Genomic DNA, 24,070 nt, shown 5'->3' on the forward strand with positions numbered 1-24,070 from the left:
TACTGCTTGCATGATCTGCTCTGTGATTGTTACAGCCTAATGAGCAAACCTCCTTTGTTTTGTTGACCCTTTCAGGGTTCGATGCATACTTCACATCACGGACTCTGGAGAACAACAGAAGGAACGTGTGGTTTGCTGAGTACTGGGAGGAGAACTTCAACTGCAAGCTGATGAGCTCCTCTAAGAAGGATGAGAGCAGCAGAAAGTGCACAGGTGAGTGAGATTGTGTGTGTGTGTGTGTGTGTGTGTGTGTGTGTGTGTGTGTGTGTGTGTGTGTGTGTGTGTGTGTGTGTGTGTGTGTGTGTGTGTGTGTGTGTGTGTGTGTGTGTGTGTGTGTGTGTGTGTGTGTGTGTGTGTGTGTGTGTGTGTGTGTGTGTGGTAAATGAGTGCCAGGATTGCATGCAAATGTGTATTCTTGAAAATACCTTAATAAGTCTTTGTAGGTCTGTCAACTTTGAAAAGACTAAAGTTTGACATTCTCTCTCATCTTCTCAGAGTTTTTAGTCTTATGCTATAAGAATAGTGATCTTGCAGGGTCACTCTCAACTTTTTCTTTGAGATCATTTCACATAGTGCTCATGGTGGAAATTTGACTTAACAGCTGACTCGAATAACGTTGCTGTCCTCTTTTTACTTGACTTGAGTGCTGCGTTTGATACCGTTGATCATTCCATTTTAATTTATCGACTTGAGAAATGGATGGGTCTTTCTGGTATTGTGCTTGACTGGTTTCGTTCTTACTTGTCTGACAGGAAATTCTTTGTTAGCCTGGGTGATTCTGTTTCACAGACTTTTGATGTATGGTGTACCTCAGGGGAGCATCCTTGGTCCGATCATCTTTTCTTTATATATGCTCCCTCTTGTTAAAACAATCAGTCTTCATAATATACATTATCATTGTTATGCAGATGATATGCAATTATATATATCTGTTTCATCAGAGGACCCTAGTGCATTAAACAGTCTCTTTTCCTGTCTTACAGATATTAATATCTAGATGAACACATTTTTTTAAAAACTAAATGAGCAGAAAACTGAGATTTTACTTGTTGGTCCACTAGAAGAAAGGCAGAAACTTCAGTCAAAGTTTGGCAGTCTGTCCCAGCAGATTAAATCACATGTTACAACCCTAGGAGTGATTTTAGACTCTGATCTTAATTTTTTTCTGCCATTTTAAAGGTGTTCAGAAAAGAAAATTGAATTTGAGTTACTCATTATCAACTTGGTTCATGTATTTACATGAGCAAGACTAAAGACATATTTGAATTGTTTGATCAAATACGACAAACAGACTGACATTCGACAGCTCAGATGACCTCATAACAAATTATTAAAATGATGAGAATGTGGCGCAGCTCTACAAAAATTTATGATTTTATCCTGACATCTAGAATTAGTTTTTTGAGTGAAATCTCTTGAAAACAAGTTTGGTGAAAAGCCAATGTACTGTAAGTTGGTGCAATTGCCCATCCTAGAGGACATTAGTGGTGTTGTGATAAAGATTCAATGTCCAAGCAACAGAAAATAGACAGAGAAAACGTTACTTCAGAATTGTCAATTCATCATAGCACCGGTGAGCTGCAGACAGAAGAACTTCTCAGAGAAAGAAAGATTCCAGCACCAATATCCCACTTCTAATGAACACTATCATTGCATATTGACTTTTTGCCCACACTTGGTCTTCTCTGGTGGAGTTTGTGGGAAAAGTACAGATGTATTTGCAATTCCAAACAGAAACTCATATGTCTGCCTGGTCTACAATCAATATTGCATAGCAATTAGTACAGCAATATAATAGTGTGAACAGACCTTGAACACTAATGAACCTGTTCTATTCAAAATATTGATTGAAGCCACAAAATAACTTATTATCTTGTCTCACTTATTTTTCTTTAGGTTTGTCTTGTTCATGCTCTGATTAATAATTCTTATCTTATTGATATTTGATTTTAACATGTACGCCCTGCTCAGTCAATTTGACTAATTATCTTTATGGTTTCCTTTTCTCTGTAATTCTTTGTTCTTTTTTCATTGCTGTGACTTCCAACCCCCATTACATATCAGGATTTGAACCACAGAGGCTCAGGGATCATCTGTGCCCCCAAGAGCTGAAGCTTTAATTACATAATGTGCACGTCCTCTGTGCCACGTCAGGATGATTGACTCCCACTGTGCCCTCAGAGCAGCAGACATTGGGGACAAAACACACCAGCAGACAACTTCATTCCATGAAACTACCCTGAGCAGCTAGACAGGGAAAAGTTCACTCACTCACTCAAAGTTAACTCACTGTCTGGTTATTAAAGTCAGAGGAGGTCAGGGTTACTATCTTAAAGGGATACTTCACCCAAAATCTGGCTGACAAAAGATTTTCATATTATGGCGGGGCATAGTGCTCACTTTTGAATCGTCCAAACACACACACTTTGAAACATCCAAATACCTCCATACTGCTCACCCATACTGACCCAAGTGTCCTGAAGCCGCAACATGAAAAAGTTGCATTATTTGCAAAGCATTATTTGGAGTTGAAATACAGTACTGTAATATGAGTAAATGTAATTTGTTACTTCCCACCTCTGGGTAAGGAGGTGTGTTATTATATATATGGACAGATAATGGGGAACAACAGGCTCTTAACATAAGAGCAAGACAGCAGACTAAAAGAAACATAAACCTCATTTGTGGTCATTTCACGTTTTCTTTCTCTTTCTCTCATCTCTGCATATGTTTGCTGTCTCTTTGTTGTTTGTGGTTGTTGTTGTGTGTCTCTTTGCATTGGTATCATGTCTCTTTGTGTTTGTTCAGGATCTCTTTGTTGTCATTTTGTGGATCTCAGCAGCAGTTGTCTCTTTTTATGGTCATCAGCTAAAGACCCCCCAACCCCTTCGCATGTTTCTGAGAAAACAAGGAAATTTGTGTCATGGAAGCGTCGTCATAAAGATGTGACAGCATGTGTCCTGAGAGAAGCCATAGGAGTTGGTCAAAAAGGAACATTATGTTTCCAAGATTATTATCAGTCATGACGTCACGTCTTCACTAATGACCTGTCAGATATTTACTGTAATTATCTGGGTTTCATGTAACGACTTCGCTGTAGGCCAAGAGCCAACTTTCATGTGTATGACTGCTGCTCATTATGTCTGGGCATTTCTAGGTCTTCACTGAGAGACATGAATAAAACATCCAGAGCTCTGTGAAGCTCAGTGTGTCACTGGTGAGCGCTGTCGCCACCCAGCAAGCAAGTTCAAATCTCCACCTCTCATAATGACACATTTTGTTATCACAACTATAAATCCTCTTAAACCTCTCAAAATGACAATATACAGTGCTTTGCTACCCCCTCCTCTCTACTAAAATCTATATATATCTTTCATGTGAGGCTTTTTAATGAATATCTGTAAATTTGTATATTATATATTCTGCATCTTGTCTGCATTTGAGGTGTTTAGAGACATTTGTAAATACTGTAGCAGCATCCACAACAGTACATATTTGAGTTGTGTGTATGGACATCTGTAAATTGTAACATCTACCATGAATCTGTATGCAAGGGGACTTCTTTGCCTGGGGCCCCCACTGAATCTAGGATTGGTTTCCTCCCACATTGTCTGGCCAACAGGGAAATGAAATGTTAAATAGCTTTTAGATCAAAATGGACACATTAGGTTGAATATAGTGTTTAGACAGATACAGGAATGTATGGATAGAGATTTGATGATTGCAAAATCAGGACCGAATTATCCAATCCTGTAAAATGTAAGTAATTGATTTACAGCCGAGACACGGGGCTTCTCTCCTCTTCACCAGATTATTTGAGCGGTGTAGGATAGAGATTAATCTGATGGTAGAGAGGTGTTGCTTATTATGATGAGCTTGTATTGAAGCCTGACTCTTTCATCATCACTTCAGACCAACTTTATTATCACCTGCACCGGCTAGCACTGCACATGCAACATCCTTTTGAAATTATGCAATATGACCCCTTTAATCAGACACTTTAAAATCATCCGGGCTTCCTCCCATCCTATCACAAACACAACTTTCAGTTTCCCTGCAGTTTCTAAAGATAAATCATGCAACACGTCCCAGTGCAGCTCTGGCTCGGGTTAAAACCTCCTGCTCTGTTTCCATTATTCATTTCCACCTGGACCATTAACAGAAACATGACTTTTATTTAGAGTCTGTTTAGTTCCTACTTCCATTCATCATATTGGTAAATGTTTCAGTTAGCATTTCAGCATTTTCACAAAAAAAACCTGCAACATGATATGCATAAAAAAACAACTGAACAGAGAAAAAAAGCAGTTTAAACAACTTGCTCGTTACAAGTGCATTGTTATCATGTACAGTACATGCAAATACTTAAAAGATCATTCACAGATTCACTCCATGTGAATCTGAACGTGTGCTGGGCCTGTGTCTGACCTGTCTGCAGCATCTACAACCTTTCTCTCTCTCTCTCTCTCTCTCTCTCTCTCTCTCTCTCTCTCTCTCTCTCTCTCTCTCTCTCTCTCTCTCTCTCTCTCTCTCCGGGAGCATGCTGGGATATACTCCAGCCCTCTGCGACCCTGAACAGGATGAACGGCTGGAACTGTCCCACCTTGAAAACATTCCACATGGTTTTTACAAGCACTGTAGAACAGAAATCTGACATCTACAACGGTGCTGTTTTATGTGTTGTCGTGATGATTGCGAGTGTGTGGCTGCACACATCTCCATCATGCATGTAATCTCAGTGAGGAACAGTCTATCAGCTCTTATTGCTGTAATAAAGCTGCCACATGCTGCAGCATTAGACTGGCTTTGGGTTTGTTTAGAGGAGGTTTACTCGGTGGCTACTTTACAATCAACCGTTTGTCACACTGAGTGGTTTTATGTTTCTTGATTGCACTGGGGTTATAGCCATTTGAAAAGATGGAGAAGTAATTATATTTTCTAATATGATGATATTTTATATTATATAATCGTGGTTACGACCTCAACTGTCAGGGATTAAGAACTCAAATTATAATTATTTAATTAAACAGCATGTGATTTCTGTCAGTCAGGACTGTTTGGCTTGTGAAATATGTGATAGAGCACAAAGACTGCTCCCATCTGCTACCTTCAATCCTGGAAATCTGCAGTAATCATAGGAAAACAATAACTGAAGCCAAGACAACAATGGATCCAACCTTCGTAATGATCGATCCTACTCACTTCATGCGCATACATTGTAATGCATTTTTAGTTAAGGACATAAAATTACATATACTCAGAGAAATTACTGTCATAATAAGCAAGTCATAGCATCCAGGTGTTTAGGTCCAGCTGTGATCACAACAGGTTTTCCCAGTGAAATGGCAAAATAAATTGCTTCTCCATGCTCCCTACGGCGATACAGCACATATCCTATCTGTTGTAATGGTTACAATAATAAACACATCATTGTTAAAGGTCTCAATTACCAGAAAACAACAGTGGCTATTGTCTGAGACAGGAAACTAGCAGCGTCTCCTGTTGCTATATGACAACTAACATAGATTTGTCCCCTATGCTTATTCATGTGAAATTTAAAGACGATAATGAACGTATTCACCTTTCTGCTTTGCAAACGTGTTACAGATGGAGAAAGGGGCTAATGCACAGCAGGATGAGTGTCCCACTGGCAATTTCTTTGGGGTGACCTGTTTTTTTTTAACTAATGCCCCAAACATAATTTCACCACAACAACTAGGGCAACTATTTGTGTTATTAACCCATTTAACAGAACTGCAGGCGGGGTTACTGAAAACTAAAAATGAATGTGACATCTGGTTCACATCTGTTTGTTGTCTAGCCACTGACATCTTCATCGGCTTATATTGTGTTTTTTCTCTGTGATAAAATAATGTGCTATGCTTATCCATGTTTTCTGGACTAGTGGAAAGAAAAATCAGGCATGGTTTTCAAGAGAACACGATCCTTTCACTCAATCCAATTTGTTAGATTTGCTCATTTTCACAATAATTCTCTGACAACTAAAACTCTTGAAACAGCTGCTTTCAATTAAGCCCCTAATACAAATGATAATTTCCTGAAATTAGCTGTAAATCACTAGGTGGCAGATCAGTAAAAGGCACAGCCTCAGTTGAGAGTCTCTCTCTGGTGTTTTGGAGCCAGAGCTTTTTGGCTCACTTCCATTACGGGTACTTAACAACCTGTAACCTGGAGCTTCACACAACATGAATCTGTGAAGTCTTGGTTTTAGGTTCTACCTGTCTTTTCTTTTCATTTTGTTTGTTTTGTTTTGTCATCATTTGCCATAATTTTCATTTTTATGTTGTCTTTGGAGAGTGAAGTTCAGGCGTGAGACAAACAGTTAAGTCGTACAAATATAGATTTTGTTTGTGCTGACTTAAATGTCAGCATCCTTCAGTTAATAAAGGAGTCCATCAAAGTAAAATAAAATGTAATCAAAAGTGAAACAAATCACTTTATGTTGTCATAAAAAAATATTTTTTTCCAGGAAAAATCATATTTTGTGTTTGTTGTGACTATATTGTTGAGGTTGGGGGTTTTGTTGTCATGGTTGCAAAATTCACCACAGTTCATCCATCCATCTTCAACCACTTATCCGAAGTCGGGTCGCATGGGCAGCAGATCCACCAGTGAGCCCCAGACTTGCCTTTCCCTGACTACATTGGCCAGCTCTCATTGGTGGATCCCAAGGTGTTCCCAGTCCAGGCTGCAATCTCTCCACTTTGTCCTTGGTCTGCCCCGTGGCCTCCTCCCAGCTGGATGTGCCAGAAACACCTATAGGGAGGCGCCCTGGAGGCATCCATACCAGATGCCCCAACCATCTCAACTGGCTCCTTTCCACGCAAAGGAGCAGTGGGTCAACTCCGAGTCTCTCACTGATGACTGGACTGTTAATCCATGAGACCATACTTTTGTGGTTTAATGAACCCGAAACCATCTCAGTGTAGTTTAACATCTTTTCTCTCAGAAGAGAGTAGACTTGGTTGGTGGTGTTTTAGGCATGGCTTAGAATGACTGTTTTGTTGTGACATCACAAAGTTACAATAGTCCTAAAAGCATCTTGTAATCAAACAGAATATGGAAATATCACTTCATACAACCAAGCAAGTACTGCACAGTTTGTGACTGTTGCAGACCCATGTCTCACCTGCAGTAGTATGCACAAAGAGAGAACACCCCAGAGCAGCTCCCACACACCTGACTTGCTCCATATAGAGCTGAGGAAAAGTTTGACTGGTCTGAGAACATAAATCCAGACATGCAGCACAGTGGCCTCACTCAGTATGTGACTGCTGGAAATATTACATGATTTTAAAATTACTAACCCTGACTGAACATAATTCAAAGCCTCTGCAGCAACTGTGTGAATTCTAATAATGTCCTCAGGTGATGTCACCTGTGTCAGGGTGGAAGACTACAAGTCTTAGACGTTAAAAAAAAATGTGGCGGTGTGGAAAGAACCAGGCCGCTGTAACCTCCAAATCTCTGCTGCAGGCTAGGATACATTAGCTGCTACAAGTATAACACACCCTCGCCAGAGGTCCAGGTGCACTGTGGGTAATGTAGGCAACAGGTTTTAACTAAGAAAAAGAGCATGTGAAGTGAAACAGCCAATATATCTGTTTTTCCTGCTGTGATTTTTAGCCCTGGTGTGAAACCGTGCGTCACAAGTATATCATAGGAGTTTAATGATGAATCAGTGCAACTCCCAGGGAGCAGCTAAAAAGTATTCAGTCCAACCACCTGAGTAGAGCAATTTACGGTCAGGAATTTACACGCGAGAAGGAGCAGTGGAGACAAAATCAGATCCGGAGACAATCACTACGCCTGAAGCTCCAGGTATTAAGATGGAGTGAGTGAGTGAGTGAGGGCAGGAGCTGGAAGCCATGACAGGCAGTGGCACTGCTGTCCCAAAACAGGAAGAAGTCAAGATAAAATTATGCCTATGGGGTCCGATGGTGGTCGTGTTTGGTGTGTGTGTGTGTTAGTGACTGAAAGCGAGATATGAGCAGGTCATAGAGAGGAGAAGGAGACTGAGGGACTCCTGTTTATGAGATAACATTAAGCTCCAGGTCCCTTTGCCACAGGCAAGGAAATAGAGAAGGTTTAGAGACTATAGTCAGGGCCTCTGGAGGCTTTCTAAAAAGAGATAGGAAGACTCCCATCACCGTCTGCTCTGAGCTGCAGCCGCATGGCAGCAGATACCCCGGGGTAATAATTGGTGCTGTCAGTGCAGGGAGCCCGGTGATAGCTGAGCTGAGCTGCTCCCCTCACAGTTTAACTAAAACAGCATCTAACAATGTCACTGCAAATGGCACTCACAGGTCAGGAGTCATTTTTTCACATGCCACGGCTGTTGTTAAGGACAACACTTAGCGGTGAGAGCAGAGGTAGCAAGTGACTTGTGAACATCTGTTTCTGCCAATACACCCAGACTCTGTTTCTGAGTTGAGTATAGTCTCCACTTTCCCATTGTATCTCTCAGTTTTACTAACTAAGAGTTTTACTCTATTTGTATTCCCCACTGAGATCATGACATTTTGTTAGTCAGAGTGGAATGACATTATTGAATAACAAGGTAATATTGAATTTACATTTCTGCTCTGGGGCTGGAAACTCCAAACAGCAGTGACAAGAACTAGAGACTACTGGGTAAGTTTCCTACATAGGGAGTGGTCTCAGACTCATAGACCCCTGTATATACAGCGGAAGTGATGTTGGAGAAATTACCTTTCTTTTTTTGTTTGCAGTTACTTTACTCCCATCACATGACATTGTTTTCTTTAGCTGAAGTTTGGCTGCACCCTGAAGATCTACGCAACTATTTACAGAACAATGGGAGGGAATGTTCAACTACAAGAAATTGTTGCAAAATGAATAATTTGGCAGAAATTTAGAGGCAGAAGTTGCAAAGGTTGCCTGATATGTCACAAAGTACAGAGAGGAATCTGTTTCCCAAAAACAGCTTGTACATAAATGCTGCTCATGTGAAAATGGTGTCAGGATGTGTGACTTATGATTGTCTCACACGTCATAGGTCGGTTAAACATGCTAAAATGATTGTGACAGGAAGTGATTTCATATGTCCTGCTGCTGTTTGCTTCTCTGATCAGACACTGAGGATTTTTTGTAGATATTAATATTTACCATTGGAATATGTGTGTGATTCTGTGTGTGTGTCCAATGGGACTCATGTTGCACCTGTGATTTGTGGCTTAAACAGGCTCCTGATCAGCTACCCTAGCCAGCTTGCTGCTCCTCTGCCTATAATGAGACTATTTGGGAGTTGTATTGATAGCATGACTCAACGTGTCTCACCCATCCTCAGTGAAACTGCGTCCCATTTTATTCCCTCATTATTTATTATGAGCCTGCACACTGAAGACAAATAATAAACAGACTCTGGACACCGTTTCGCTACTTGGCCTCTTATTTCGTTGTTGTATCGTTTGCTGCTCCTCTTGTAAACCCCTGTGAGGCCGTTTTTATTCAACCCATCTGATGGAGGGCGAAAGTTGTGGGTGAAGGTAAATTGAATGTAAATGCAGGTTTTTTCGCTGCCGCATCTGTTTCAGTCCCCTTTGACCATGCCAGCCTCTCTCAAAATAAACTAAATAATTCACACAGCAGCAGGCGGTTATCATTCTTCCCAAAGATGATAAAATAAAACTCTGACGTTGTGTCAGATGTCCTCTGTCCACTACTCTTCACTCTGTCTACGAAAATCCCAGTTGTCCGTAATTAAAATGTTTCTCCCAACTACTAGAGCTCTGATAGTTCAATATAAACTAATATGAGGATAAACACCACCTCGCGGCTCGCTCTCATAAATTAAAGGGACAACGAGGAGTTTGGGAAAAGCGAAGCGTTTTCACACTACATTTATGAGCCTCCGCGCACACCGTAAAATTATTTTGACCGGCGCAAGACGGACTCATGTTTTCATTCATCAAGAATTAAAGTCAGAGGTTCAAAGAGGTTCAGTTACCGTCATAGTTCCGACCATAAACGGCGATTCGGCGGCGTTATTCTCATGACTCGTTGCGAAACCGAAAGTAAAAAACGCTGGTCGGCTCGACCAGCATCTCCGCCACCACTAATAATAACAAAATAACGATAGAGACAGAACGATATATTTATCGAAAATGGGCCCATTAACAAGTGTGGGTAGCGGAGATTCATCCACATTAACGTGAGACTTTTTTATAACCGAATAGAAACTCCTCGTTGTCCCTTTAAAATGTTTCTGTCAAATATATATATACAGTATAAATATATATATTTAAACACAGTATATAATCTCTGCTGTGTACAGTTACCGTGGTTACAGCTATCACCATCAATGATGTGTACAGTTACCATGGTTTTGGCTGTCACTGTCCCTGTTGTGCATACTGTAGCTAGTTACCAAGGTTACAGTTGTTAAATCTCAGCTTTGTGAAGTTGCCATGGCTACTTAATAGCTGTCATCAACTCTGCTGTGTATGGTTACCATGGCTCCATAAATCCACAGTCAGGTTTAGTCACCCAGGCACAATGCTGCAGATCCTCTACAAGTCTGTGCTGGGCCAGAGAGAGCCATCGACTGTGCTGTGGTGCTGTGGGAGCAGCTACTGTGCCAGAGATGCCAGTAGGATGATTAAACTCATTCAAAAGGCTGGAGCCATCATTGGTCCAAACCTGGAAGCACTGAGGCAGTGAGGAACAGCAGGTCACTGGACAAACTGTTCTCCATTATGGACAATCCATCGCATCACATCCCCTCCATGACACTCTGCAGAGACAGCAGAAGGAACCTTACAGGAAATCATTTACTTTTCTTTCTCTCTGTCCCAAACACTTTGTTTTTAACTTAACTTAACTAACTAAGAGTCTTCTTGCAAAGCTTCCTGTCGTATATTCCTTGATCTTTGTAAAATTCAGCAAAATGGATAATACACCTCTGTCTCCCATTAGTTGTGAGATCCTCCTTGAAAAGCTTATGCAATAAGGAGAAAGATGCACCTTGCCCACTGCATCTACCTATTAAATCTGCTGCACATGTCTCTGACAGCCTGTGTCACACCCACATTTGGACAAGATTTCTGCTACAGCCACTGTAGTGTGTCTATTTCTGCTCTGTATTCACAGGTTTGACCTGATTCCATTCATACCTGCCATCACACGTCTATCCACTCATTGTGACACCATGTATAGCACTTACCCAGCCGTGCAGATCCCACTGTCTCACACAGAACACTGGCATCAGTGTTACAAGCATATTCTCAGATTTTTTTATCCAATACTTCATTTCAGAACAAATCCTCGAGAACGAACCTGGAGCGTGACATGCATGTGATGCAGGTCAAGTGCCTTGAATAATAATCTTACACGCACACAATTTCCACATCACTCAGGCAGATGAAAGAAACATCCGTCTGAAAAATCCTGTGAGAACAAACAAAACAAAGTTTGTTTACAGTTTGTTGCTTTTTCAACTGAGTTGGAGAAAGGCACATTACATGATGATTGATGGAAAGTTGTTCTCATGGGATTTTTCCACAGACTCTTGATCTAACCAGGGAAACACTGAAATAAACATTTTGTGTGGGTGCTCTGTGTGTGTAATCTAAGCTTCTTTGTCTCTTTTTTGTATTCTGTTTGCCTGAGTAATAGTGTTAGTTTTTTCATGACGAGATGTATGCAGATCATACTGTGGTGAAAACAAGTCGTCTAAAAATACTCTGTCGAAGAAAACTTCCTTCCTCCCTCCCTCACCAACTGCAGGAATAAACAGTGTCTGTAAATCAGAATTAATCCTGTATAATTGGAGTTTTCTGCGACCTCGGATTCCTGCATTGAAAAATCTTTCTTGATTGCCGGAGCAGCAGTTTCCCTGAATAACAAACATCTGTGTGGAAAGTTTTTTACATTACAACACAGTAATTGGGAGAATATTTTTTCTGCTGTAAAGAGTAGTGATCTTTATTCACATGACCTGTAACTACATTTTATTGTACTGCAGCTATTGGCAAACACGTAAGGGCTGCTTCCCCCTAAAATATAGACCTCCCGAAAAAAAAGCAAAAACAACAGTTCAGCAGGGTTAAATATTCATTTTTAATTGTAGATATTACATATTTTTTATATTTTCTATATTCATATCTGGAAGAAAATTGTACCACAATTTCAGACACTGCTAAATTGGATCATCATTCTTAATTTTGACTAGGCCATGTGTATACCATCATTAGCTTGTGACCTTCAATCTCTGCTTTCATGCTTTGCACAGTCGTTTCCCAGATTCGATCGTTCTTAAGGACGTAAGAAGGCTCTTAAGAAGGGTTCAGCTAAGAAGGAGTGATAAGACACAGGTGTTTCCCAGACGTGTTCTTAACTGCCTTCTTAGTGCCAGTAGAGAACCACCTGTCTTGTTTAATACTGAGTTTCTGAATTTGATTGTGTGAAATAATTTTTTCAAATATGATTTTTTTCTTTACTTTCTTAGTTTTTGTTTTTTTGGGTGTGAAAAAAAGATACAGGAAGACATGGGGTAGCTGGAATAGAAAATGTAACAATAGAACAAGAAGATGATGATGATAGATAAATATATACAGGTATGTTTCTGTAGGGGAAGGGTCAGTGTTCAATGGGCCAATAGGGGTCTGTAGCCTTGTTACTGCCTTGTTACAGCTGCCTTCTGCCAATCAAGTCTTAACTAACTTAGTACATCATCCACCTATTGGTCCAGGCCATAGTTATCTCTCACTCATCCCTTTGTGTGCAGCATAAAAACCCTGCAGATGGCCCAGAATGCAGCAGGAGAACAGACAGAAGAAGAAATTCAGCCCCAAGTAATATTTAACCTCAGAGGACTGAGCTGGAATATGTGGCTCTATCTGTGTGTTTGTGAGACCAGCAGAGGTTAAAGTGAGATTTGTTTGTTTGGAGTTATAAGAGGGGGGGTATACTACATACATAATTCAGCTCATATGTGATTATTCAAGAAATATCCACAGTTTAACTGCATAGGTGACAGTGTCAGTTAATGAGATCCCAGGGGAGAGCAGACTCTGTACACCACATATTTGTCTGCATGCTTAGTTAAACCTACCCTCACGTTCGACCCTCTTTTTAGGGCCGTGGATGGGTTTAAAAATGGCCTGGACTTAAAGTTGCATCCTCACTTGGTCCTAAATGTCCTCTCAGTCTGTTTGAGTCCAGCTCAGAGGAGAAGCAATGTCAGTAAGGAGGCTCTTGTTTTGGAGTTTGGAGGTTACAGATGTATCTGCTACACATCTGGTGAGTTACAGAGCTGCAGTGGATGAAAGCATGATTAAAGGAGTCATCACCCGGAAATTGCATTTTTCCTTGTTAAAACATGTATACTGGTGTTGGACCTCAGTGAAAACTTGCCTGAAAACCTGGGGTTTGAAAGTGGCTGAGTTTTTTCGTTTGGGCTCTTTGTTTAAGCCAGAGTAGCTCATGAGGCTGCACACCGCAAAATTACGAGATTTTGATTCTGCTCCTACGGTGACGTCACCGTGGAGACTGCTTTCATAAACACACCTCTCTTCCACCACCCCGACTTCTGCCGCGCCGCCATTACGTGTTGTTTTATTTCCCACTGTAGCGCTGTTATTTCGTCACTTTATTAAGTTTTAATATATTTTCATGCGAGAAAGTAAGGGTTTAGATCCCCAATGTGCGGTTAGTTTATCCAAATGACGGCTGTTTAGAAGTTTGCTGCGCGTTGGGAGAAGTGCAGCTCCAGCGAGGCAGAGGAGCGGAGAGTGACTCGTCAGCAACCCGCCTGCAGCTGCTCGTTAACCGGTCAAACGTTGCCATGCCCGCGCAGGAAATCGTTAATTAACTTACCCGCAGGTTTGTAGAGGTTTACCGCCGACTGGTTAAATTCTTTTTAGGAGATAAATTTTGGTCTCATTGATGAAATCTAACAATTGTAGCAGTCGTATTAGTTTGTTTGAATGAAAAGTGAAGCTTCACACAGAGCAGCAGCAGCTCTTCCCCGGGGCTCTGTAGCCTACACTGTAAGAAATGTCCGTAGAAATTACGGTAAAAAACTGTCAAATAGCAACAGTAAAATACCGTAAAATCAAAAATAGTATATCACTGTAATAAATACACTGAATTACCGTAAATCAAGATACAGTAAATAACTTTAAATTTTACGGTCTTACTAAGTAGAAAATATGGAATTTTACTGTGAATGTTGTAAAAAGTTCGCAAAATTCACGGTAAAATACCATAATGTCACAAGCGTGTAATTACCGTAAAATTGACGGTATCATTCTGTCTGAATTACAGATTTTGCTGGTGTTTACGTTTAAATTTACGGTACACAACCATTAAATCATATCATCATTTCTATAGAAAGTAGAATGTTAAAAAGTATGGTATCAGGACAGGCTGTGGTCACGTGGGCATTGTTCGGGTCGATGTGAAGCACTTAATGCAATAGAAAAACTACATGTTGTCAAAACAGAATTAAGATAAGATTAAGATACTAAGTCAAAATAACATGTAATAGCCTATATGTAACATATATTTCAGAATAAATGTGCAAACATGGAGTTTAGACATAAATATATATTTTTTAAAATACAAACATCTCTATTGTACAAACATGTAGTCTCCATAACATACCTACACACAGTAAAAAAAAAAAAAAAAGGAAAAAAAGAAGAAGCTTGAGTCAGCTCTGGCTTGGGTGACCCACAGGTGACCCAGCAGTAACCATAGTAACCCATTTGTTGGGTCAACGGTTGGTTTGCTGCGCGCCACCAAGATCCGTTATTTTTGGCCGGAGCGCCGTTACAACCTGGTTACAACCAAGCTGCTCTGTTGTCAGCCAAAGACGACACAAGTAAAGTGGATTAATTTTATTTTTGATGGAAATGCCCCAGCTTCAGTCTGCAAAAAAGTCTGACTGCTTCAGCAACGAGTGTCGGTGGATCGGACTGGACTTTCTCAGGTTGGATCGATACCAACTGTCCGTGGAAAAGCTACAGATGAACTGTAAGTATTTAAAAATGAGCATGGTTTGTGTTACTTTGGCCGTTTAGCACATGAGCTAGGCTAACGCTAACGATGGCTAGGCTAACGCTAACGACCGTTATGCTAATACAGCTAACGGTCTATTGTTATGCTAATAACGATAACGGTCGTTATGCTAACGCTAACGGTGGATCGTTAAGCTAATAACGCTGACTACTATAGCATGAGACTAGCGTGAGAGACAGGACCTGAGAGTAACCAGAGTTTTTGTGTTTTCTAATCAGAGTAAAGTATGTGGAAGCTAACGTTAGCACATGGAGATAGACGGTCTGAAGAGGAGCCTTGCTCTCATGGAGGTGCAGAAGTTCCTAAGGGAGGCCAACATCATTACTGTTAAGGTAAAGTTATGTGTTACTGTGTTTGTGTGGAAGAGGGAAAATACACCAGCCTAAAACTGCCTTGTTCAGATATCCATGTAGCTACTTCTGTCCATTATCATTATTACTGAAGTGTTACATGAGTTCATTTTGTGTTCAACATATATATTTGTACAGAACCATCCCATCCTTAGTTGTACACATTTTTAACACTACAAAATCATTTTACCTTCTCCTCAGCATGGTGCAGCTGGAGAATGCAAGGCAGCCTACTTTGCAGGAATGTGGCATGGCCAGTACATCTTCAGCGTTATCAACACTCAGCTTCAGTGAGTACATTTAAATTGATAGGCTTCTGAACTGGTGCTGCCATTAGCCTAAATGTTTTTGTTTCTTCATACCTGTCAAATATTTACATGGCCACATCAATAATTATGTCTCCCATTTATGTCTACTACCCTATTATCTGGAGTTCCTTAAGGATAAATCCTCGGAACTATCCTTAAAAAAAAACATCAAAATCACTGATTTAATGTCAAATCCAAAGGATTGTGTGTTTTCAGCTGTAGCCTCCACAGTTTCTCCCTCAATCTCTCTCAATCTATTAGATCTGCTAAATCTGTTAACTGTTTTAAGCGCCTCCTGAAATCATATTTATTGGTTGGCCTTTCTATTAGATTTTTTAAACCTGCTCTTCATTCACCATTTTTTTTTTTCTGTTCCAACTTCTTTTATTCATGTTTTGTTTGTTGTTGTTGTTGCTGCAGGAAGCACTTTGCAACAGTGTGCTATATAATAATAATTATCATTATCATTAACAATGTTTTCTTTGTTGTCTTTCTTTGTCTGGTTGCAGAGAGGTTCATGCCAGTCCACAGTAAACACCTGATTGAAGACTGCTGGTGAATTTTCAAGCAGGAATGATGACAACACCTGCCCAAAGTTCCAGCTTCTTCAACATTGTACCATGTCTGTATGAGACTCTGTCCCACCTGTCTTCAGTCAAGTCTGGACCCAATGACTCAAACACCAGTCTTGTCAAGGCTAATTAGAGGTAAGCCATGGTTTATGTCAGTGTAGCAAATGAGTAGATGCAAGCACAACTCAAACTTCACTCAATCGATCTCCCACAAGTGCACGGTGCCAACAGCTTCATACAAACATACAGTAGAAAAAAATCAGTATTACGGACAGGATTCAGGATTTAGGCTGCAATTCGACAAGGGTGAAACAAATACTGATGATAATTTAGTCCTGAAAAGTGACAGTTTCTACCTTTTACACTAATACAATAAAATAAATGAAATACTCCTGATGACCTGCAAAACTATATTCCAGAGTGCTGGTTTCATTCTATGTATAGCTCATTGGAGCTCAGTTTAACAACAGAAGGCTGAATTTATCTCTGTAGGCACCATGCTCAGGCACTGCATCAATCTAACCTTTGCTTTGTTTCTGTTTTCTGGCTGCAGAGAGGATCATGCCAGTCTACAGTGGACACCAAATGGACAATATATGAGTCTTCAAGCAGAACTGGTGACTGCTGGATGCTTTAAGTTCCAGTTTCTTGAACACCATGTATATGTTAAGAGCCCTCTTCAGCCAAGTCTGGACTCAGTGACTCATTAGTGTTGATCAACACAGGGCAAGTGGCTCCTTTTTTCATTATGTTTATTTCTTCTATCATGGACTATCCTTCTTCATATGTATGGACACACACTGTCTTTTCAAGATGTCAACACTGCCTTGTGAGTATACTGGACAAGTTCTGTTTTTCACAGAGAATGTGTATATGCAAAGAGAGGTTCTCAAAGTTTATCAATTATAGTGTGTACTTTGGTTTACAATGGGCTTAAAGGACAATTCCAGGCGAATTCAACTCGGGGGTGTATTTTCCTATCATTTTAGGTCTAAAAGAAGGAATCTGAAGATTTTCAGTTTAATCGCTCCCGTTTTGCAGTAGTTGTGTCTGTCCCCGCATCGCCACGGCAGCGATGAATGGGAGTGGATGTAAGTTCCGCTGTTAAGGCTGTTTCCAGCCCTCAAAGCCGCAAATTTTTCCCACAGACAGCGTCAGATGGAGACTCAAACATGCACCGAGAAGTTTATTTACTTAAAGCAAGCCGACATGTTTGTAAAACTAGATCTAATTCAAAGTCTCCCGGAGTCTCGCGCAAGACCCAGTTGCCGTGCTCGGTGTGTTCAGGTGCAGTAGGAAAGCTACAGTTTGTGTCATAAACACAGGAATATCAACTCTTTACTTGCTTCAAGTAAAAAAAACTTCTCGGCGCATGTTTGAGTAGCCACCTGACGCTGTCTGTGGAAAAAAATTTACACTTGAAGCAAGTCAAGAGTTGGTATTCCTGTGTTTATGACACAAACGATAGCTCCAACTGCACCTGAATACACCAGCACTGCAACTTCGGGCTCGCGCAAGACTCTGGGAGACTTTGAATTAGATCTAGTTTTACAAACATGTCGGCTTGCTTGAAGCAAATAAACTTCTCGGTGCATGTTTGAGTCTCCATCTTACGCTGTCTGTGGAAAAAAATTGCGGCTTTGAGGGCTGGAAACAGCCTAAACAGCGGAACTTACATCCACTCCCATTCATTGCTGCCATGGCGATGCGGGGACAGACGCAACTACTGCAAAACAGGAGCGATTAAACTGAAAATCTTAAGATTCCTTCTTTTAGACCTAAAATGATAGGAAAATACACCCCCGAGTTGAATTCGCCTGGAATTGTCCTTTAATTGGTTATTTCCTTTATAATTTACCATTTGCATTTTCTGACTGTAAAATCTACGCCAACAAACTGTAATTCCATTATGTGTTGTACCGTATTTTTTACGGTGAAATTCTGGCAACCACAGCTGCCAGTATTTTACCGTGAATTTTGCAATAAAATACCGTACTATATCTTACAGTTTTACCGTGTTTTTTCACTGATGGACTGTAATTAGGTTTACAGTATATCCGTTATTTTTAAAAGAATTTACCGTAAACAGGTTTATATTATAACTGTTATTTTTACAGCAAATTACCGTAAACAAATAACAGTTCTCTACTGTGAAATTTACGGTTGCCAAAACAGCATACCGTAATGTGTAATACATTGTGACCGTATTTTCTACGGTAAAATTCTGGCAACCACAGCTGCCAGTATTTTACCGTAAATTCTACGGAATTTTTTTTACAGTGTACGTACAGAAATCACCACATTTGCATCAATAAATACATGTTTTACAATGAACCGATACAATTTTGTTTTATTTTAAGAAGTTAGGCTATATACGGTACACGACAGAGAGCAGCATAGTATGCGGTTTCCAATACAGCCTGCATGTAACCCACAGGGCCAGCCACCATTCCGGCTCTGTCCTTCCTGCGTCCAATCAATGCGCGCATCATTACATATTAATACAATGAACATCCGGACCAGTCAAAACCTCGCGCTTACTCTCACGAGAGAAAGTTGCCGTTTGAAAAAGTGTCAGAACAAGCTCTATGTTTGAATTAAAAAAAAAAAAAAATGTTTCCAATAAGTTTTAAGAACTGATACAAAGCAATTTAAGGGGGATTGGATACATAAAAAACCAGGTGATGACTCCTTTAATAACTCTTGTGGAGATTTTCAGGCTTATGTTAGACTTTCACACATGAGTTTAGTAGTCATCGTGGTAAATGGTAAATGGACTTGCATTTAAAAGGCACTTCTCTTGTCTCTACAACCACTCAAAATGCTTTACGCCACCAGTCACATTCACCCACTCACACATGTATCTACATATTGCATATTTGGGGCAGTTTGTTTTGGTTCAGTATCTTGCCCAAGGACACTTGTGGACTGGAGGAGCCAGGTATTGAACCACTGACTTTCTAGAGTCGGCAACCTGCTTGACCATGAACAACCAAACAATGAGCTGAAAACCACTAGGCTCTGTAACGTCAAGTGGAGCTACATATTAAGCTGCTCATTGTCTGTGGGTTCATCATTACATATTAAATAAAACGCTTCAGAGTAAATTTGTAAAATATTGCTCATGGTTTTCACATCTGAAATATGTAAAACGTAGTGTGAAGGAGGACATGTATTGAGGGGAGAGAGAAAGAGAAAGAAGACAGAATGAAAAGAGGGTGCATGAGAGAGAGAAAGAGGGAGCGACTGGTGCATAAAGAGCAGGAGAGATGAAGAGATACTGTAGCATAAAACTAGAGAGAAGGCAGAGACATACAAGGAAGTTAATGGGGTGAATCAAAAAATCCGAGCAACCTCTGCTGCTCTCTGCCTCTGCCTTTCACATGATCATAATGAACACATACTGTATATTTGCTCTGCCATCAAACACCAGCGATCATTTAGTCAGACTCAGAAACATGCGAGTGCTGCTGCTGTGCATTTCTTTGTCTTCACTGTTGTGTCCCTGTGTTACATGAACACTTGCTGCTAATTAACCCTGAAAGGCCTTTTGGGTATTCAGAGGATCAAAGGGAGCGTTGGAGTGGGGGTTGTAGACTGCCATGGAGATGTGGATGGGGTCTGCACATTCCTTGGCATGGTAGGCTTGAGTTAAAGTAGTAATTTACAGGATGTTACTTAAATGCCTCGTTGATTTGAGGATTTGATTTTTCTAAATAATTCTGCCCCTTAAGTTTGTTTCATTGATTAGCGAATACACCAACACGACTCCCACCTGCTGTTTCTGCAGCTGAAAAATTCTAACAGTTTTTGCCGTGGTCCAACAGGTATTCATGATGAAATTATACAAGAACAACTCTTTTTCTGATCTGCCCCCAGGTTAACAATTGAGGTGTAGCAAAGATTATTGTCATGGTGAAACAAACAAGAATTGAAGCCAGGACAGGAGTCCATGGTCTTTGAAGTTATAGTATTTAAAATTCACAGTAGTACAAGGATGATAGGATAAAGTTAACACCAACCTGTTTCCTGCAACAAAAAAGCCAAAAAGTGTTTTTGTCCCCACTGGCCTTTGGACTATTACAGAAAAAAAAGGTCTGTGATAAACAACACTTGCATGTTATGTTCAGCCAGCGGGATAATCTTCACTAATGAACAACACTTTTATGATTTTCACTGAAAATAAAAATGTGGCTGGTGTGAAAGGTGATAAACAAACTACACCACTCTTGTATGACATCAGCGTCGCTGAATCTCCAACTTGACCTCTTTTACAAAACCCACTCTCTCAAATTTAATGTGTATAAAATATGAGCACATTGAGGTTGTAAGGATGTGTAAGGTAGTAAAGCTGTGATGATGTTTAATGTTTCAACAACCTCTGTAGTCTCATTAAGTCACATGCACACCAGCAACTGTTTCTGACATCAATGCTTTCAAAAGGAAATCCATTTGGTATTTTATGATGAGGACAATGGAACTGAAGGAGAAAAACATTAACTTATTTCCAGGGTTTAGGACTCTATCAGCAGGAATATGAGTCAGTGGTAATCAAAACCTCCATCTATTTTCATGCTGCACACAGAGCCAGTTGTGGGTCGTACCTAGACTATGGAAACTACCATATAAACAGGAAACTATGCATTATAGACAGTTGTAATGTAACTAATGCATTACAATTCAGAACAAACACGTCCATGTGAATGCAAGAGCTGTCAGGAAATTACTTGTTCTATTTTCTATAGGGTGACAAACCACATTTTGCCACTTTGTGTAGCCTAGATCCACAGCTAAATGATTATTGATAAATGCATTTCATAAAGACTGTGGCTTTGTATATAAAGCACAAATTCTCATAAGTTCAATTTCTGTTGTTTATGAACCATACCAAAAAACTGCTCTGTTAAACCTGAGTCAAACTCTCTGTAAAAGACTAAATGAAATTAACTTAAATACCGTTTCTCAGAAGTAGGAAAAAATCAGTTTGAAGCACGTTGTAATGTAAGAGATTCAAATGTACCGAAGCAGCTCAGAGATTAGCAAGGCCACAGAGGAAACTGCCCTGTTTTAAAGTGTAAAATATTAAAAGCCTTTGGTGTCTTTTTTTTTTTGTTTAGAAGCCAAACGCTTTGTGTAAGCCATGGCCCTGCAGCTGCTGCCGTTTAAACTGCTTTGGTTATTTAGCATTTTGCTGCATAATGTTTCCTCCAGAATCATGAAACACCATGGGAACAATTCTAAGTAACCGTGCTTCCCAGTGATATGTGCTGCTGTTCCGCTAAGCTACAATCTGCCTGCTGTCTTTGTGATTGTCTGGAATGTATTTGCATCTTTCTCTCTCATTGTCATCAAGCATATTTAGCTTCATCATAGCATCAGCTTCTTTGTTTCTTTCTCTTTTCGATTATGTAAAGTGTGGATGGTTTGAGCTATAATGTGTTCTGTCTGGATTGTGCACAAAGTGTGAAGTTGCAGAAACAAAGCGGTGATGAGCTAGTGGGTTGAGAACTGAAATGTCCAACTTTGTCAGATGTTCATGTACCGTGAACTCAGGCCCTGAACTGCATCGAGTGCTCCACCCACATGTCCCCAACAGCTGTCATTGGTCTGAAATGATAACAACATAAAAGAACATGAAGATGACAAATAAAAGGAGAGGGTCTTCACTGTATTTTTGTGTTCACAGTGCCCAGTGTGAGCTAGATATGTGGATAAGCTAAGTTACAATATTGATACGCTACAATAGGGTATGATACAAACTCTTTTTGTGTCCCATTGCTTTGGTTTGTTTTTTATTATAGTCCCATGAGAAACCAATCCCTCAAATAACTGTTAATGAATATAATGAAAATTAATAGCCTTTTCAGCCTTTTCAAGTCAGTCTCTCAGCTGTGGAGACACCTCCATCGTATCAGCATGGGCCACATGTCCAGCCACCATTCAGCATTTTAATAAAAAAGGACAATATCCTTGCACGTTATTGGCAAACTGATCCAGCAGTCGCCATAATGCCGTTATCGTGCTCTAAATGAATGCGAACTGCTGCTGTTTCGGGAGCACATAACTTTGGACACCCTCGTCTTTTTCTGCTGAGACAGGCTCAGGTTTCACTCCCCGCGGCTTTGCCACCAACTGGGAGAACAGCACTCAGATAAAAGAGCTTTAATGCGAGCCTGGACCGGTCATCGCCCCGTCAGGGCTGCTCTCTCTCTCCCTCCCTCTCTCCATGCTTCACTTCATCACTAAGCACCTCAGACAATATTCCTAAATGTTGTGTTTTTACTCTGCATGGCTTTGTGCTGACAAAAGTTCACAGGTTTTAATTTCTGCTTATGCTCTACAAATACTGTACAACTTACTTAGTACAGATATGTCTATTTTAAAGGTCCCATATTGTCTAAAAGTAGATGTCCATGTGTAGTGTGATTATGAAAGTCTAGGCTCCATATTAACACTGGAGCCTAGGTCCGCAGTTCACTGAGAAATTCACACAGCCTTTATTAAGATCTTAAAATCAGCTGTCAGGACTGATGTGACTTTGTGATGTCGTATCAAAACAGTCACCAATGTCCCATATCTCACCCACCTGGACCCACCATCCAAACTTGATTCTCTGAGTATTTTAATAAAGTCTGCTCTTCAGTCAGCTCTTTGCGAGAAGCCTGCGAGAGGAGACTTAAAACAAAACAGTTCTTCAAAACAACAAATATCTTCCCATAAATCAACACGTGTACCCATTTCAGAGGGGAATAAGAACTCTTAAGTCTCCATAAAAAAAAAATCAATACTCTACACAAGGTGAAAAGAAGGAAAAATCCAAAATCATGAAAACATATTTGTAATCCTGATCAAGTTCACCTCAGTCACTGTAATCTCCTTCTCCGCATCTCTCTCAGGTCAGGAACGGATCGGCATCGATTCCAAGTACGAGCAGGAGGGAAAGGTCCAGTTTGTGATCGATGCAGTGTACGCCATGGCCCATGCCCTTCACAACATGCAGAGGGACCTGTGCCCAGAAAACTCCGGCATCTGCCCAGAGATGGACCTGGCAGGAGGGAAGAAACTGCTCAAGTACATCCGCAGCGTCAGCTTCAACGGTGAGTGGACTGATGGTGCCGTCCTTCTGCAGGTGATAAAATGAACTGCTACTATACTGTATGTGCTGTGTTGTCTGCTCCAAGGCCAAACTACAAAAGTGAATCTCTGAGACAGAAGCAGCGTCAGGTGGAAGGAAATCGAACTGGACCCAAAGTAGCAAACTAACTATGATCATAAAAAGACTCCCGTTTATGAAAATGCATAAAACTGTTTAAATTGCCTCATGAAATTGCCTCTGTATCATGGTTGTGAGGTTTTTATGTTTTCCATCATAACCTTGCTCCTCATCATACTTTGTATTGAGCTGTTTTATAAAGGTTTGTATCTGTCCTCTCTGCTGTGATGTAATTACATCAAAACATCAAAACACCTTAATGTAGACTGGAGAGCAGACCGTACAGGTCGGGGCTCGGGAGCTATTTCAGGTCCCAGCACAGAGTGAAGACAAAACAAGGCCGTATATGGTTGTGTCTGTGTTTTTGAACCACATATTAGGCTACTGTTTACTCTCATGGTGCTGCTGTTGCGTTATATAACACTAAAAATCAGCCGTGGTTTTAAGAGGAATATATGGAGGGTTTTTCAAACAACAAGCTAAACGGATGCACAGACTCTAAATTAAAAATAAATGACGCCTCTGAAACAGCAACACGGCCAGCGAACATCAAACTAAACA

The 24,070-nt window shown here is 40.4% G+C and overlaps 1 protein-coding gene and 1 long non-coding RNA gene across 2 annotated transcripts in view; both read left to right on the forward strand.

The window, feature by feature from the left end:
• The window catches only part of grm7 (glutamate metabotropic receptor 7), a gene marked incomplete at both ends in the record, with an annotated part of 327,441 nt that overhangs the window by 230,388 nt on the left and 72,983 nt on the right, over nt 1–24,070 (forward strand). Inside the window, 2 exons of the mRNA XM_083972506.1 lie at nt 76–213; nt 23,193–23,393. Of these exons, the coding sequence (XP_083828632.1) occupies nt 76–213; nt 23,193–23,393 (339 nt within the window). The remainder of the gene's footprint in view (nt 1–75; nt 214–23,192; nt 23,394–24,070) is intronic.
• On the forward strand, nt 14,938–16,315 carry LOC310986559. Its single transcript, XR_014595417.1, has 4 exons — nt 14,938–15,021; nt 15,285–15,398; nt 15,618–15,706; nt 16,234–16,315. It is a non-coding gene; the product is annotated as an uncharacterized lncRNA (long non-coding RNA).

Source organism: Trachurus trachurus, assembly GCF_905171665.1.
Source record: "Trachurus trachurus genome assembly, chromosome: 5".
NCBI classification, from domain to species: Eukaryota; Metazoa; Chordata; class Actinopteri; order Carangiformes; family Carangidae; genus Trachurus; species Trachurus trachurus.